General features: G+C 45.0%; 1 protein-coding gene across 1 annotated transcript; it reads right to left on the bottom strand.

Annotated features, from left to right (window-relative positions):
• Nucleotides 1–2,352: 2,352 nt before the first annotated feature.
• LOC103183853 (leucine-rich repeat-containing protein 17-like) lies at nt 2,353–3,459 on the bottom strand. The gene is made up of 2 exons (XM_042343447.1): nt 3,083–3,459; nt 2,353–3,025 (listed from the first exon to the last, which is right to left on the bottom strand). The coding sequence occupies exons 1-2, from the start codon at nt 3,457–3,459 to the stop codon at nt 2,389–2,391; spliced, it is 1,014 nt and encodes a 337-aa protein (XP_042199381.1). The 3' UTR covers nt 2,353–2,388.
• Nucleotides 3,460–14,511: the final 11,052 nt, after the last annotated feature.

The following is a 14,511-nucleotide window of genomic DNA, read 5'->3' as shown; positions in this document are numbered from 1 at the left end:
GACACCGTTTCGCAAGTCACACTTCCAGAAAAAAAAACGCATTTTTTCACCGCCGGTTTGACCCTTCGCGTTTTCTTTCGAAATAAACGGCAAATTTTTTTTTAAAAAAAAGTTTTGGGGGTAATTGTTGTTGTCGTCGGTGCAGTTTTGTTTTTTGTTTTTTTTTCCCCTTGCGCCCGCGGGTGTACGTATTTGCAAAGGCGTCGCGGGTGACTTTGTAGGCAGTCGATTTGCACGCACAGCCAACCAACACGCGCCTTCTAGACGTGGATTTTTAATTAAAAGCACGTGGAGAAGTGTGGAACGACGACAACGAAAACAACCGCAAGATTACATTCGTATAGAGCCTTTCACGTGGGGAGGATTTATTTATATATAGTATAACTATGGGACTGTATAGTTCACATTTTAACGACTTTCAAAAGTTTTAACGACTTTCAAAAGTCGCTAAAACTTTATCCTTGATTTTTATTTCGCTTTCCCACAGTTCATTTATCCGTCTCTCTTCTCTGTTCGAGGTGAGTGAATGCGGGCTGGGTTAGCGTGCCCTCTGAGATCATGCCCCGAGACTTCAACTCACGCTAATGTACTTTTAATCATAATTGATTTAGCCACTGACTGAGTATCGTGACCCGGTCTATCAGATACTCATGAAAGCTCTGGAGTACATTTTCATTTTATTTTCGGCGATCCTCGTTTTCAAATGCCTTGCGCCACCAGACCCCTGTGATCTCCTTACCGTCCGACCAACCGCTCCGCTCTGCCAACCTCTACCCTGCCTCATGTGTCGCCCGTTCTACCCCATAGTTCGGTGAGCTTTCATTCCCCCTCTCGCTCTTCCGTCTTCAAAACCTTTCAAAAAATGTGGTTGACTACCTCCTCCGTTAGCTGCCTCCCAGCGTAGGCTCCCACTCCATCTTCTTTAGTCGGTTGAACCCCAGCATTATTCCCAACGCACACTTTGGGGTCCTCAGCTTTACACCAACCTGGCTCAGCTCCTGCCCCAGTCACCTACTCAAGAAGCCGACTGACGCTCACTTGGCAGCTGGAACTATTGAATCCACAGAGATTCCAGGAACCACTTCTCCTGTAGCAAATGTTTGCCGTGGCATCAACTGGCTTCGCTGGTCTGGCCGGGGTACCTATCAGTCGTGACATTCTGCACAAACGGACTTGGAGCTTTAGTGATTCGAGCGAAGCAAATGTAGCCAAGTTTAGGTGCCAGTTCAATGCGCTCAGGGGTTATAGCATCTGGAGTTCAAACAGATGTAAAAGCAGCACTGGTGTGTTTTTTAATGCTCAGCTGGATGGTAAAAGCTCACAATCTCTCCCCCTCCACACCCGGATTTCAAGCCATTAAATCCATTTAATGGTGGAAGAGTCTGACTGAACAGTCAAAGCACTAGTCCACAGCAGAGAGCTTCAGTCTGGGTTCAAGCTCTACATTGGGACGTGGAGCTCAGTCTGGACTGACATCGCAATGTGTTGCTGGAGGTTCTGTCAACAAAAACAACAACAGCAGCAGCAACAACAACAAATTACATTTGTGTTGCGCCTTGGTACAGATGCTGATTTGACCAGATATGGAGTCCTGGGTTTATTCATCCACAATAGCTGTCTTTATAAGTCATTGCGGTGTGTTGGTGTGCGTGTGTGGGGGGGGGGGGGGGGGGAGGTGGAGAGATTCCAGCTTAGAACTACGGCTATAATACGTCTCGGGATTTACTGCCAAGTGTAGCGACTGTGTATTTTGTAGGTAACGCAGCAGCCAATCTCACAAATAACCCTGAAGTGAATGAGCGATTTTATTCAGAGGTGGGGGGGGGGGGGGGGGCGTTAAAAATAAAGTTTCCCCGGTCTACGTAAAAAAATTAAGTCAATCTACAAAAACTAGAAATGAATTTAAAGCCCTTTCCGGATCAAACAACGGGGAATATCAGCTGAGCAGATCACACACACACACACACACACACACACAAAAAAAAAAACACACACAAAGATTAAGTTTTCAGGAAAAGAAAAATGACCTATTAACGTTTCAGAGAAAGACTCGATTGCCGTGTATCAAGATGATTTTATTAAAAGGTTATTACACTAGGATATTGCACAAGGTTAAGTAAAGATGCCACAGCTATTTGAAAGGACGTCCCTAATGGAAACTGAACGGATTTGTGCCAGATCGAGGAGGGAGGGTAAGGGAAAGAGGAGGGAGAGAGAGAGGGAGAGAGGGAGGGATGGAGAGTAAGAGAGGATAAGGCAGAGAGGGAGGGAGGAAGGGAAGGGGGGGTAAGGGGGAGAGGGAGAGAAGGAGGGATGGAGAGAGAGTGAAAGAGGAGGGATGGAGAGAGAGGGAGAGGGGAAGGGAGAGAGGAGAGCGGAAAGAAGGCGTCACTTCTCTTGCGAGTCAAAGGGAGAGTCGCTCTCGCTCCGCTCCTGGTTGCCATTTTTCTTGCGGTTCCTCTCGGCCATGACAACAGCGGCGATGACAGTGACGAGGACGGTGGCGGTGATGACCAGCACGGTGGCGGTCTCGGCCATGCACAGCTGGGAGTCCACGGCCACGAGGAGGGAGCCAGCCAGTGAGCCGGGGTCCGAGCAGGTGATATTGGAGTAATCGTCCACGTGGAGGTGACGGACACTCAGAACCTTGCCAAACACCCTCTGCAGGTCGCAATCACAGATCCACTGATTGTCCGCTAGCTGGAGGTGAGTGCCTTGGGTCTGGATGTTCAAGAAGATCTTGAACGTCAAGTGGCTCAAGCGATTGCCGTTCAGACCCAGCAAGCTCAGGCTGCGCAGGGAAGCGAATGCCTCCAACTGGATGGAGGAGATGTTATTGCGCTCCAGGTGCAAAGCCTCCAGGCTCTGGAGCATGAAGAAAAATCCGTTCTCGATGACGGTCAGGCTATTGTCCTTAAGCAGCAGATTCCGCAACTTTGTCAAGCCTCTGAAGACGCCTTTCTCCATGGACCCGATTTGGTTGCCGCTCAAATCCAGTTTCTCCAGCTTCTCCAAGTACCGCATGCTGTTATAATGCAGGTACTCGATCCGGTTGTGGGAGAGTTTCAGCTCCGTCAGGTGCTGGAGGCCATTGGAAAAGTCCTCGGGGAGATGCTTCAGACGGTTTCTATTCAGGTCCAGTCTTTCCAGGAAGCCCAAACCCTCGAAGGCTCCGACGTGTAAGAGTTCCAGTTGATTGCAGGACAGCAGGATGATCCGCAGGGACCACAAACCACTGAAGGAAGCAGCCGGGATTTCGGTCAGGTTGTTGGACCTCAAGTCCAGCATCCAGGTACCGTATGGGATGCGTCCTGGGACGAGGGACAAAGCGCGGCCCTTGCAGTCCACGAAATGCGAGAAGTCGTGACACGAGCATCGATGGGGGCAGACCTTTAACACTCCCACCTGCAGGGAGCTCACCAGGGCAACCAGAGGGCACACGAGCAGTGCCAAGAGCATTTTGCGGATCAGTTCCCACGCTTCGGAAGGGGTTAAGCGCTCTGAGACGCTGCCCCGCGCGGAAAGCGTTATATAAGTGCAAGTTGTTGTTGGTGTTGGGTTCCGCGAGGGTGGGGGAATAGTTTGACCCGAAGAACTTTTCTCTAAGGCTTCTTTCGCAGCAGTTTCACAACGGCCTTTGCTGTGCAATCCCTTCTTTCTTGTGAAGTATCTGGGCAGTGACTTTAGTCTGGTGGTTTGAGACAAAATGCAGTTTGGGAAATTGGTGAATTGCACCCTCATTTGGGCCAATTTTCCGCTACGTTAAAAGGCTCAAATCATCCCTTTTCTCAGTATCTCTCTTCGTCAACCATCCCCCAACGCCTTCCTTGTGTTAATTATTCAACACACTTTTCTTTGGAGGGGTGGGAGTGCCGGGAGGCTTCTTCTCTCTCTACCTCTCATGATTCCTTCATCTCTTTGACTCCTCCAAATAATGCGCTTCTTGGATATCCCACGTCAGGTTAAAAGCCGCGAATCTGAATGGAAACATCGCAAAAATCAGGAGGGTTTCCGAAGTTTGGTTGACGTAATATATAAACAATAATAATATTAATCCTTCCATTTAATATAGCGCCTTATCAAGTTTTCAAGACGTCTCAAAGTGCTTCACAGCCAATTGCGCACAGCAGTGTCCCACAAACAGTCGCGGATTGAGTGACAAATTTATTGTTACTACTTTTTTTTTAGAAGGAATTATTACCCCCGGAAAAGCGATCCGCCAATCGACTAGCAACCGGGTTCCTACTGACTGCCAGGTAAACAGAGGGGTGTGGAGTAAGGAAACTTCATCCTGCCGGGAATCGAACCCAGTTTTCTCACTTGCGAGGCGAGCGCTCTAACCACTGAGCTACAGGGCTTGACGTGGTGTCATTGACAGTTTTCATTGACAAAAAGGATACAAAAAGCAAAAAAAACAAAAAAGCATGGCCTCTCCCTCACCTCCCCCAGGTCCAACCTCAGTAAACCCGAGGAGGTCCAAATCATATATAATACCAGCAGCATTCCAGGACATTTCCCCTATCTCTATCGCCGACAAGATATACAGTCAATTCACTTTGCAATGTAATCTGTGAAGACCACGTGATAAGGCGCTATATCAAATGCAAGGATTATTATTATTAGTGGTAGTATTATTATCTGAGTGCAAAGAGCTGTGGAAAAAAAATCTAGATTGCACTTAGGTGTAGAAACTTGGGAGTTATTCTTCATAGGGAGGTGGGTTGATTATAGACGTAAGTGTATAAACTTTAAAGAGAAAGTGGGGGAAATAAAAGCAACCCTGAACGTTAGACTCTCATGGACAAGAACTTAAGACACGGCATTAACATCTACTCAAACCTTGTTGGTCCTTTTCCACCCAACTACCATTCGCTACCCCTCAGGTTCACTCCACACGAGTTATATCGAGTTCTATCCCAATTCATTTCATAACCCATCCAACAATGTCACGTAGAGTTATGTAATAAACAGGAGCCCAATTAGTGATGGTCTCAAACAGAGGGAGAGGGGGAAGAGAGAATACAATGATTTGATTGACACTCACCTCCTTTTTCTTTCTTTCTCGCTCTCTTTCTCTCGCTGTCCTCGACACACGCTGCTGCTGGTCTGAGGTGTTCTGTTCCCCAAGCTGCTGCTTTAAACGGCTTTATGTGCTCTCTTTCATCTGAGCCAATGAACATCTGGCATCTCGCTTTGCGTCCAACCTAGTCATCGTGTTCCCAGGTAAGATGCTGGGTCTACCACCACGCCCCCCACCACCCCCCACAACCCAACACACCAACGAGTTCCCCCCCTCCCCACCCCACACGCACTCACACACACACACACACTTCCTCTCACCTCATCCTGTCAATTGAGACTATAATAAAGATCAGATCTCTTCATGATAGTCTTTTATCTTATCCTATTTCACCCACAAAATACAGTCAATTCACTCAATCCACGACTGTTTTTGGGACGCTGCTGTGCGCAATTGGATGCCGTATTTCGTCCACAAAATGCAGTCAGTTCTGTGAAGCGCTTTGAGACGTCTTAATGACCTGTTGAGGCTCAATATCAAATGCAAGGATTATCATTATTATTATTATTATAATACCTCACTAACCCCCACCACCTCAGTGCGGTGTCAGCCTGGACTGTGAGCTCAAAACCCCAAGATTGAACTGGAGCCCACAACCTTCTGAGGATGGAGATCAATGATAGTGTGAGGGAGTCTGGTGCAGGAGAGAACACGGGCTGCAGACTTTTGGGGTTGGAGTTTGTGGAGAGTTGCAATAGAGGGTTAAAAAAATGTTTGGAAGTACTCAAGATATGATCTCAGAAAGGAACGAGAATGGATTTCCAATATTGTCAGTCTCACGCGAAGGGTTGCAATCCAATATCATGTCAATATCACCGCAGAGAGAGAGAAAAAAAAATCTGCCTGTTTTTTCTACGGAGCGTCTTGAAGCATTTCACGGGTTTTACTGTAAAGTGTAGTGACTGTGTGTTTGTAGGCCAATGCAGCAGCCAATTTGCCCATGGCAATATCCCCCGATAGTTTTATTGTGAAGCTTTATTTTACTTTTTTACTGGTTCGGTCATTTAGTCCACGACTGTTTGTGGGACACTGCTGTGCGCAATTGACTGCCGCGTTTCACCCACAAAATGCAGTCAATCCACTTAACAATATATTCTGGGAAGTACTCTATCAAATGCAAGGATTATTATTATTATTATTATAATAGTATCTAATGTGTAAAAGACTGTATTTCAAAGAGAACCAAGGAAATCTGGTGTCAATTTTAAATATATGGAATTTTTTTTAGAGTTAAATAGGAAGACAATAAGAATTGATCGTGACAGCTGTGCATTGTACATAACATGTCACCTTGGATATTCTAATAATGACTATATAATAACCCGTGCATTTGACATAGCGCCTTATCACGTTGTTGAGAGATCTTAAAGCGCTTCACAAAATATACCCGAAAGTGGAGTGACTGTGCATTTCAGTTGGGCGAAACGAAAATGATGGAATTATACATTATACAATATAATCAGACAAAGCTCTTGATTGTTAACAGAAGTTACATACAAGATTCCTGTTGTACCAAATGGTCTGAAACGAGATGCGGTTTAACAAGAGACCAGAATTTCCCCGAGTAAGAAACCTGACCCCATTAACTGTTCTGCGTGTGATCACGTGGTGCCTTAGACTTGCAACCAGCAGATTGCTTTTCCTACCTCCTATCAAATTGAAACGTAATCTGGATATATCCCCACTAATGCCATCTAAACATCCTCTCCTGTTCCAGCACATTGCGATGCTTTGCACGGCACTTAACATCCATCTTTGCCCTCCAGATCGCAATACAGAACAATTAATGAGCTTTCCGATGCTCTGTATTGCGAGTCGCAACTATATATAGTTTGACATTTTGTTCCTTGGCTTCAAGTTGAAATCCATCTCCATTTTAAAATACATAATAGTAGTAGTAATAATAAATTTGATACAGAGCCTTTCAAGTCTGGAGGATGTCTCAAAGCGCTTCACAGGGTTTACTTTAAAGTGTAGTGACTGTGTTTTTTTAGATGAATTTGTAAGAATGAAATGTGTGGTTAGGGCTTTGTTTCTGTCCAAGAACTTCATGATTTCTTTATAATATGTGTCCTATACTGTATAGAATTTCCCTCTGATAGTGTAATTTAAAAAAACAATTATATACAGAATTACCTGAATGATTTAAAAGAACGTTACAACAACTTGTATTTATATAACACCGTTCACGTGGAATAGGGTCTCGGAGCGCTTAACATTGACGTAGTTTGACCCAATAACCCCAATGGTTTTGCTTCTACTACAATACTTGGCCAATTATTCTTAACGTTCATCACGTTTTAAATTCAGAACCAGGCTCCACACACCCACCCCCCCACCAAACACCCTCCACCAGCTCCCAAACCCTAATAGGTCGACTTTGAGATCACTCTCCTGACTTTTAAGCCCCTTCTCGATCTTGACTCTCCCTATGTTTCCAAACCCTTCCTATTCCCTAGTTTCTTGGTTTACTTTGAACCCAAGTCTGCATTTGCCGCCACGTTTACTTTATGCCGCCATTATAGTAAATTTCACAAGGCTCGACGACGTGATAAGTCGCTATATCAAATGCAAGGATTATTATTATTATTACCTCGCGGCTGTTTGTGAGACGTCACAGGCACCAATTGACTTCCAGTTTTACCTGCTCGACAACAGTTGACAACCTACACTTTGGGTTGTTCAATGCGTTGAGACGTCAATTTAAATTATTACCCCTGAAGCTTGTCACTGACATCTCCTCGCATTGCTTACATCTATCAAATATTTTGAAGCTCCCAAACACACCAACAGGTTGATGGGAGCTCCAGGCCTGAGGAAACTCGAAGACAAGGTAACGTTACATTATTTATGTTACCTCATGTTATCTGAGTTTCTGCCAGTGTCCATTTCATTCACTCAGCAAACCCGCTGTCCATTAAAATGATATAAAATTCATTGAACGATCCATTATTCATAAAGCTTCAAATTTACAACCGAAAGAATGACAATTGTTCTTCGTTGCCAAACAATCTCATGCGTTTGTTTCACAATTGGCTGATTCATTAGAAACATAGGGAACAAATTAGTTAACGAGATGTTCTGAGTGAGGATTAAGGTACACCTTTACACAGAAGGCATTCAATGGGCTGGAACTCATTACCAGGCAAGGTGACTGAGGTCAAGATGTTTGGGCCCATTTAAGGAACAATCTGATGCTGTAATGGGAGGACGGGAGGGTTGATATTCCACTGAGGATGAGATCAAATTCTTCATCAAGGTTCCCTCCTGGATTCCGGAGCTGACAAGTTGGCTTTTGATACAGCAGGAAGAAAGTGTCGGGAGGAAAGGCGGTAAGCTCTCTGGGACACTACCCTACGTGAGGGGTGCTATACAAATGCAAATTGTTCTTCTTCTTGTGAATGTCTCAAGATTTTCTGTAAAGAGGAGCCACTGTGTGTTTGGGAACGCAGAATTTTAGCACTTTATCTCACGTCACAGCACCACAAAGTTCGGACACAGACAAGGTTTACCGTCAAAGGTAGAGACTGTTTTTGTAGATAAAGTGACAAAGATTCTTCACACCACCAAGTCAACCGTATATTTGTGGGCGAAACGCAGCGGCCAATTGTGCACAGCAACGTCCCCACAAAGTCGTGGATTGAATGAGCAATTTATTATTTTTTTGCAAGAATTATTACCTCCGGAAAAATGATCCGCCAATCGACTAACAACCGGGTTCCTACTTGCTGCTCGGTCAACAGAGGCGTGTGGAGTAAGGAAACTTGCCTAGTGTTTCGTCCTGCCCGGGAATCGAACCTAGATCTCTCACTTGCGAGGCGAGTGCTCTAACCACTGAGCTACAGGGCTTGACATGGTGTCATTGACAGTTTTCATTAACAAAAAGGTCACAAAAAACAAAAAGGCATGGTCTCTCCCTCACCTCCCCCAGGTCCAACCTCAGCTACAAGACTCCAATACAGCATTGCTCCCCACCCCCCAGTACGACACTGGAGTATGCCCTCTAGACACAAAGCCAATTCATGTTGTAATTCAACCCATCCATTTCTCACTGCTGTGGGAATGCATGTGAACTAAACACACACACACACACACACAAATTGGTGCTGGAATCGGATTGCCTGGGACCTCCTTGCATTAAATGGGGATTAAAATGAAGAGATTACTTTAAAGCTCCGACCAGCTGGACACATCATCTGAGGAAGCGTACATTCATTTTGAAATATAAATAATCTTTGGCTTGCAATCCCATGGAATGACTTCCTGGCTGCATTTCCTGTGTAAATTGTTGCGTAAGGATTCCTTTCCCTTCTAATTAGATGTAACGTTTATTCAACAGCAACTATTTACACTCAAGAGCGAATCCTTTCCTATCTTGCTGAATAAAAAAAGACAATAAAAGATGCTTCACACTGTAAAGGGCAGCGACTGTATTTTGCAGGCGTAGTGCAACAGCGAATCTGTGTTACAGCAATGTCCCCACAAACAGCCATACAGTGATTGTCTATTTTTTTTATTTGAAGGATAATATTTGTTGGTTCAGGACACACCAGGAGAGGAAAACTCCCTTCCCCTTTCGAGAGAAAAAAACAGAACGCAGCTTTACTGTGAGATGTCCTCTCCGTGTGGGAAGCTGTTAAACCTCCACTCTGTAAAGTTGACTTAAAGCCAAGGAAAAGAAAGTGATGGGGCCACAAGTCAGGGTGGAAACTGTAACGTAAGATGAAAAGAAAAGACTGAAGATATTTTAGAGAGACTTTTTACCCTCACGTAAACGCTGTGGAGAGGGGGGGTGAGCAAAAAGTGACGTCTATCAATGACACCGACTGACCCTACACAATTTTGACAAACTCTGTCCCTTTCCTCTTCTCCTCTCGCCCCCCAAAACACACACACGCGCACACACACGCGCGCGCATACCATAGAATGACAAATGGGAACAATTGCAGCTACATCAATGCGAGGTTGTGGAGGAATGAGGGTTTGTTTGAGTTTCAGCCATTTCTTCCCCCGCGCGCCCCCTAAAAAAAATAAATAAAATAAAATCGCTCTCCTCCTGAAGTGGCCGACTGCGACGGCCAGTGAGGAGCCCTCAGTGGTCACCAGGGAAATCGACAGATAAATAAACCCACTGAGACTTAGCCAAGGAAAAGCCACGTGGAGTCCTGCAGCTCAGGGGTTAGAGCACTCGCCTCGCAGGCGAGAGGACCTGGGTTTGGTTCCCGGAGCAGGGCAAAACGTTAGACAAGTTTCCCTACTCCACACGCCTGTTTACCGGGCAGTAAGTAGGAACCCGGTTGTTCGACTGAAAACTCAAAATCTCTCAAAAAAATATACAATAATGTCACTCAATTCACAACTGTTTGTGGGACGCTGCTGTGCGCAATTGGCTGCCGTGTTTCGTCCACAAAATATACACAGTCAATTCACTTTACAGTATTCCCTGTGATGCACTTTAAGACACCCTCCCGACTTGAAAGGCACTGTCCGAAAATGTAAGGATTATTATTATCATTATATATCTTTAAAAAACACAGCGACGGACAAAACAAAACGTTACATCGCTTTGCAAACGATCTTGATCTTGAAGGGTTAGAAGGTAGAACAAATAAATGTCCGTCTAAGGTTCCAGACTGCTGTCAAGGTGGCTGAGAAGGCAGGGGGTTTGGATGATAGAAGTGGTAAAGAGATCGCCAAAGAGGGCAGATGGATCAGATGACATTTAATATTCAGACATGGAAGACAACGTACTGGACATTGATGCTAAAATTAGATAACATGATAACGGGAAACATGTCAGTGTGGATTAGTACATTTTGTTTTCACTTGGAATTCAGTGCAGGGCCGACTAAGCTGATGAATGTTGTCGCTCTCTCTCTTTCTCTCTCTGCATTTGCCTGAAGCAGTACGAAGATGCGGGAGAATGAATACATGAATGAGACTCAGTTCTGGGTTATCCCTTTTTTCCCCCTCCCTATCTATAGGGTTCGCAGGTGAAGAATGGCCAATATTTGGAGAGCAAGATTAAAAGCCCAGTCAAAACAAACCTGAGATCACTTTTAACGTAAAACTCTACACCATTTTGTTCCGTAGATATTTACAGCACACGGGGAGATCATTGGGTTCATCAAGTCCACGCAGGCTCTCAGAGCAAGCTGCTCATTCAATCCCACCGCCTGCCCTATCCTCAAAAGAAAACCTTCTTGACTGCACCTACGGTCACCTCCCTCCTCTCCTGCCTGGTGTCCGATCCAGTTTCTCCGAGACATCATCTTACACGAGGGGTGCTTTATAAATGCAAGGTGTTGCGCTTACCATCAAAGGACACTGTGAAGCCTAGTTCTGCTTTGACCAGAAAATATTAAACCCAGTTAAAAAGCTGAAATAATTAGCTGCGGTTTAAATCCATGTCGGTTGACAAAAGCAACGACAACTTGCACTTATATAGCTCCCTCCTTGCGGGGTAGTGTCTCAGAGCGCTTAACAGTGGCGGAGCCCGACTCCGAGCATAGTCAAAGAGGAAGGTTTTCAGGTGGGACTTGAAAAAGGGATAAGAGGGGGCAAGGTAGAGGGATTGAGATAAAGCAATGCCTTTCAGGCAAGTTTTATTTGCACATTACAGCATAAAGCTGCTTGTCTGTAGGGGTGTGTGTGGGGGGGGGGGAAACTGCACCTAAAAATAACTGCACCAATATTTTATCCAGTTATTTTCAGGTGCAGTTTCCCCTCCTCAGAGACTATTGATTTCTCCTTCTTGAGACTGGTATTATTTTCACTGTGTGCTTTCTCGGTGTTTAGGCCACACAATAATTGAAGCCATAAAAGATGGAAGAGTTCATCACAATGTGCTCTGTATCAGCCCCCATTAACAGCGACATTTTCTCTCTGTGAGCAGACGATAATAATAAATAATCTTGCATTTGATTACAGCGACTTACCACGTCTTGAAGACGTCTCAAAGCGCTTCACAGGATATACCATGAAGTGAATTGGCTGTATATTTTGTGGGCGAAACCCGGCAGCCAATTGCACACGACAGTCTCCCACAGGCAGTCATGCATTGAGTGACCAAATCATTTTTTTTTAATTGAAAGGATTATTACCCCCGGAAAAGTGATCCACCAATCGACAAACAACAGGGTTCCTACTTACTGCTAAGGACACAAAGGCGTGTGGAGTAAGGAAACTTGCCTAACGTTTCGCCCTTTCTTTCCGGGAATCAAACCCAGATCCTCGATTGCTCTAACCACTGTGCTACAGGACTCCACACAATATATATACCACTAGTAGGGAATACTGGAAGGGGTGTGTGGAAGAAACATACTGCTTGCAAAAACTCGACTATAAACCTCTGCCCACAGAAATCGGTGGCACGCATAGCGTCGGACACCTTCGCTTGGACCACCCGAGTTTATTTTCTTAATTTGCGGCGCGCACTTCGGGAAAACGGACGCTCGGTTTCATTAATAGGAGCGGTGGACCCTCAGCTCGCTCCGCCAGAAGGCGTTCACAAATTACTATTTTTAAATCGCATCCCAGAATGGGCTCGAGGTCCATTCCGTGCGGTGTTGCCTCAATGCCATCTAGTGGCTATTCACTGCACAACCCCCCCCCCCCCCCCCCCACCCACCACCCCCACCTCCGCAAAAGACACAGTAACCCAACCTAATCAAAAATATCACAGCTCAAGATGCGCGACGCAAAGAAACCGACGGACTTCACAGGAGAACCGGTGCCGGAGATGAACTCCCGACGTTTTTACACAGCGAGTTTCCTCACTCGCGCTCACAGTCCAGGCAGAACGTGGCAGTGCAATGTTGGGGTGGTGTGGGGGGGGGGGGGGGGGGGGCGCGGGGAGAAGGGCGACATTGCTAGGTGGGACGTTTGAGATGTTAAACCAGAGCCCTGTCGTTTATCCGCCAACAGTGGGGAGCGTTATCACTGTCCTGGCCAACGGTCCTCCAGAATAATTGACCGTTCACCTCCACCGCTGTTTGGGGGGGGGGGGGGGGCCTTGCTGGCTCAATTGGCTGTCACGTTCATCAACAAAAACGGCAACTACATTGGACTAGTAGAATTATTGACCTAACAGATCTCTTACCACCAATATTTTATCCCCCCCTGCAAAAAAAAAAAAAGACAACGCAACAGGTTACATGCATCTTGCAAAGATTTCAGTTGAAGATCATTACAGTCTCACCTTACACTGTTTCACTTTGCTTCCTTCCAAAAACAAAAAGGGGGGGGAGGGGGGTAAGGTTATGTGGATTGCTCCACAGAACCTTTTCCAGCCTGGGCTTAAACCAGGCAGCATGGTTGGTAAGTTATCGTAAAGCAATGTCGTCATCGAGCAAGGTGCAAAAAGGTTGGCGTCACCTGCTGCGGTTGAAACCATAATGGAACCGGCCGTTTGGAAATAGGTATTGGCTTGAAAACACATTCCAACCACAAGAATACATGCATTGGGCCTCTAAATTGAACAGCCAACTAAATATGTCAAGGGTCTCGCATTAAAAACTGCAAAGTGGAGGGCTGCGTTTTTTTTAATCTCCCTACAACGTATCGAGGCAATCAACAGGAGCAAACACAGTTACAGAGAAAACAAATGTATATAAAAATACACAACAATTTCAATTGGTTCATTGTTAATGTGAACCTACTTTTTTTTAAAAAAAAGAACAGCTGGTGATGTAGTGGAATCCAGCGCGATTACTTTAATTCCAATACTCCTCAGGCCTTGTGACGAGAAGGGGTGTTTTATTTTGGGTGGGATTGGAAAGAACAAAATTTACTTTTGTCCCCCAAAAATTGTAAAGGTGCTTTAATAGAATCAAGGTAGCAGAGAAAACATCATGATATACACTCCACTCGGAACCAGCACTCCAGGATAACTCATATTCAGCACAGAGCACAAGAGGAATACTTGATGTAGAGCAGAATGGAAATGATAGTATTCCCAAAGCTGCCTAATTACTGTAAAAGTTCACTGATCCATCATTAAACACACATTTAAAATGTTAATCAAAAAAAAATACTCAGATACTGAGGAAAGAAGCCCGTGGCCTCAGCACAGTATTTAGCACCAAACATTTCTTTACATTTCCAGACAATTCAACATTAGAGAGAGAGACACACACACACACACACCATTTCCATATGCCACTAAAGAGAGCTTACTTTTTGGGGAGGTGGGGATGAGGGAGAGGAAGGTTAGAAGGAAAGAGAAAAGGGGGACAGGGGAAGGAATATTTCATATATATAATATATATACACAAAGAAGTATAATTTTTTTTGCAAAATTATTCTTTACCAAGTTTAATTTTTTTCTTAAACCACATTGAAATGAAGCTTTGTGAACAAAGCCGCATTTCCCTTTATTCCTTCCTCGTTCACAATTGGGGTTGGTCGATAGATAAGATTTAAAAAAAAGA

The sequence above is a fragment of the Callorhinchus milii genome, unplaced genomic scaffold, assembly GCF_018977255.1.
Source record: "Callorhinchus milii isolate IMCB2004 unplaced genomic scaffold, IMCB_Cmil_1.0 Scaffold23, whole genome shotgun sequence".
Lineage (NCBI taxonomy): Eukaryota > Metazoa > Chordata > Chondrichthyes > Chimaeriformes > Callorhinchidae > Callorhinchus > Callorhinchus milii.
The sequence above is the reverse complement of the archived record's forward strand: the minus strand, read 5'-3'. Positions and strand labels throughout refer to the sequence as shown.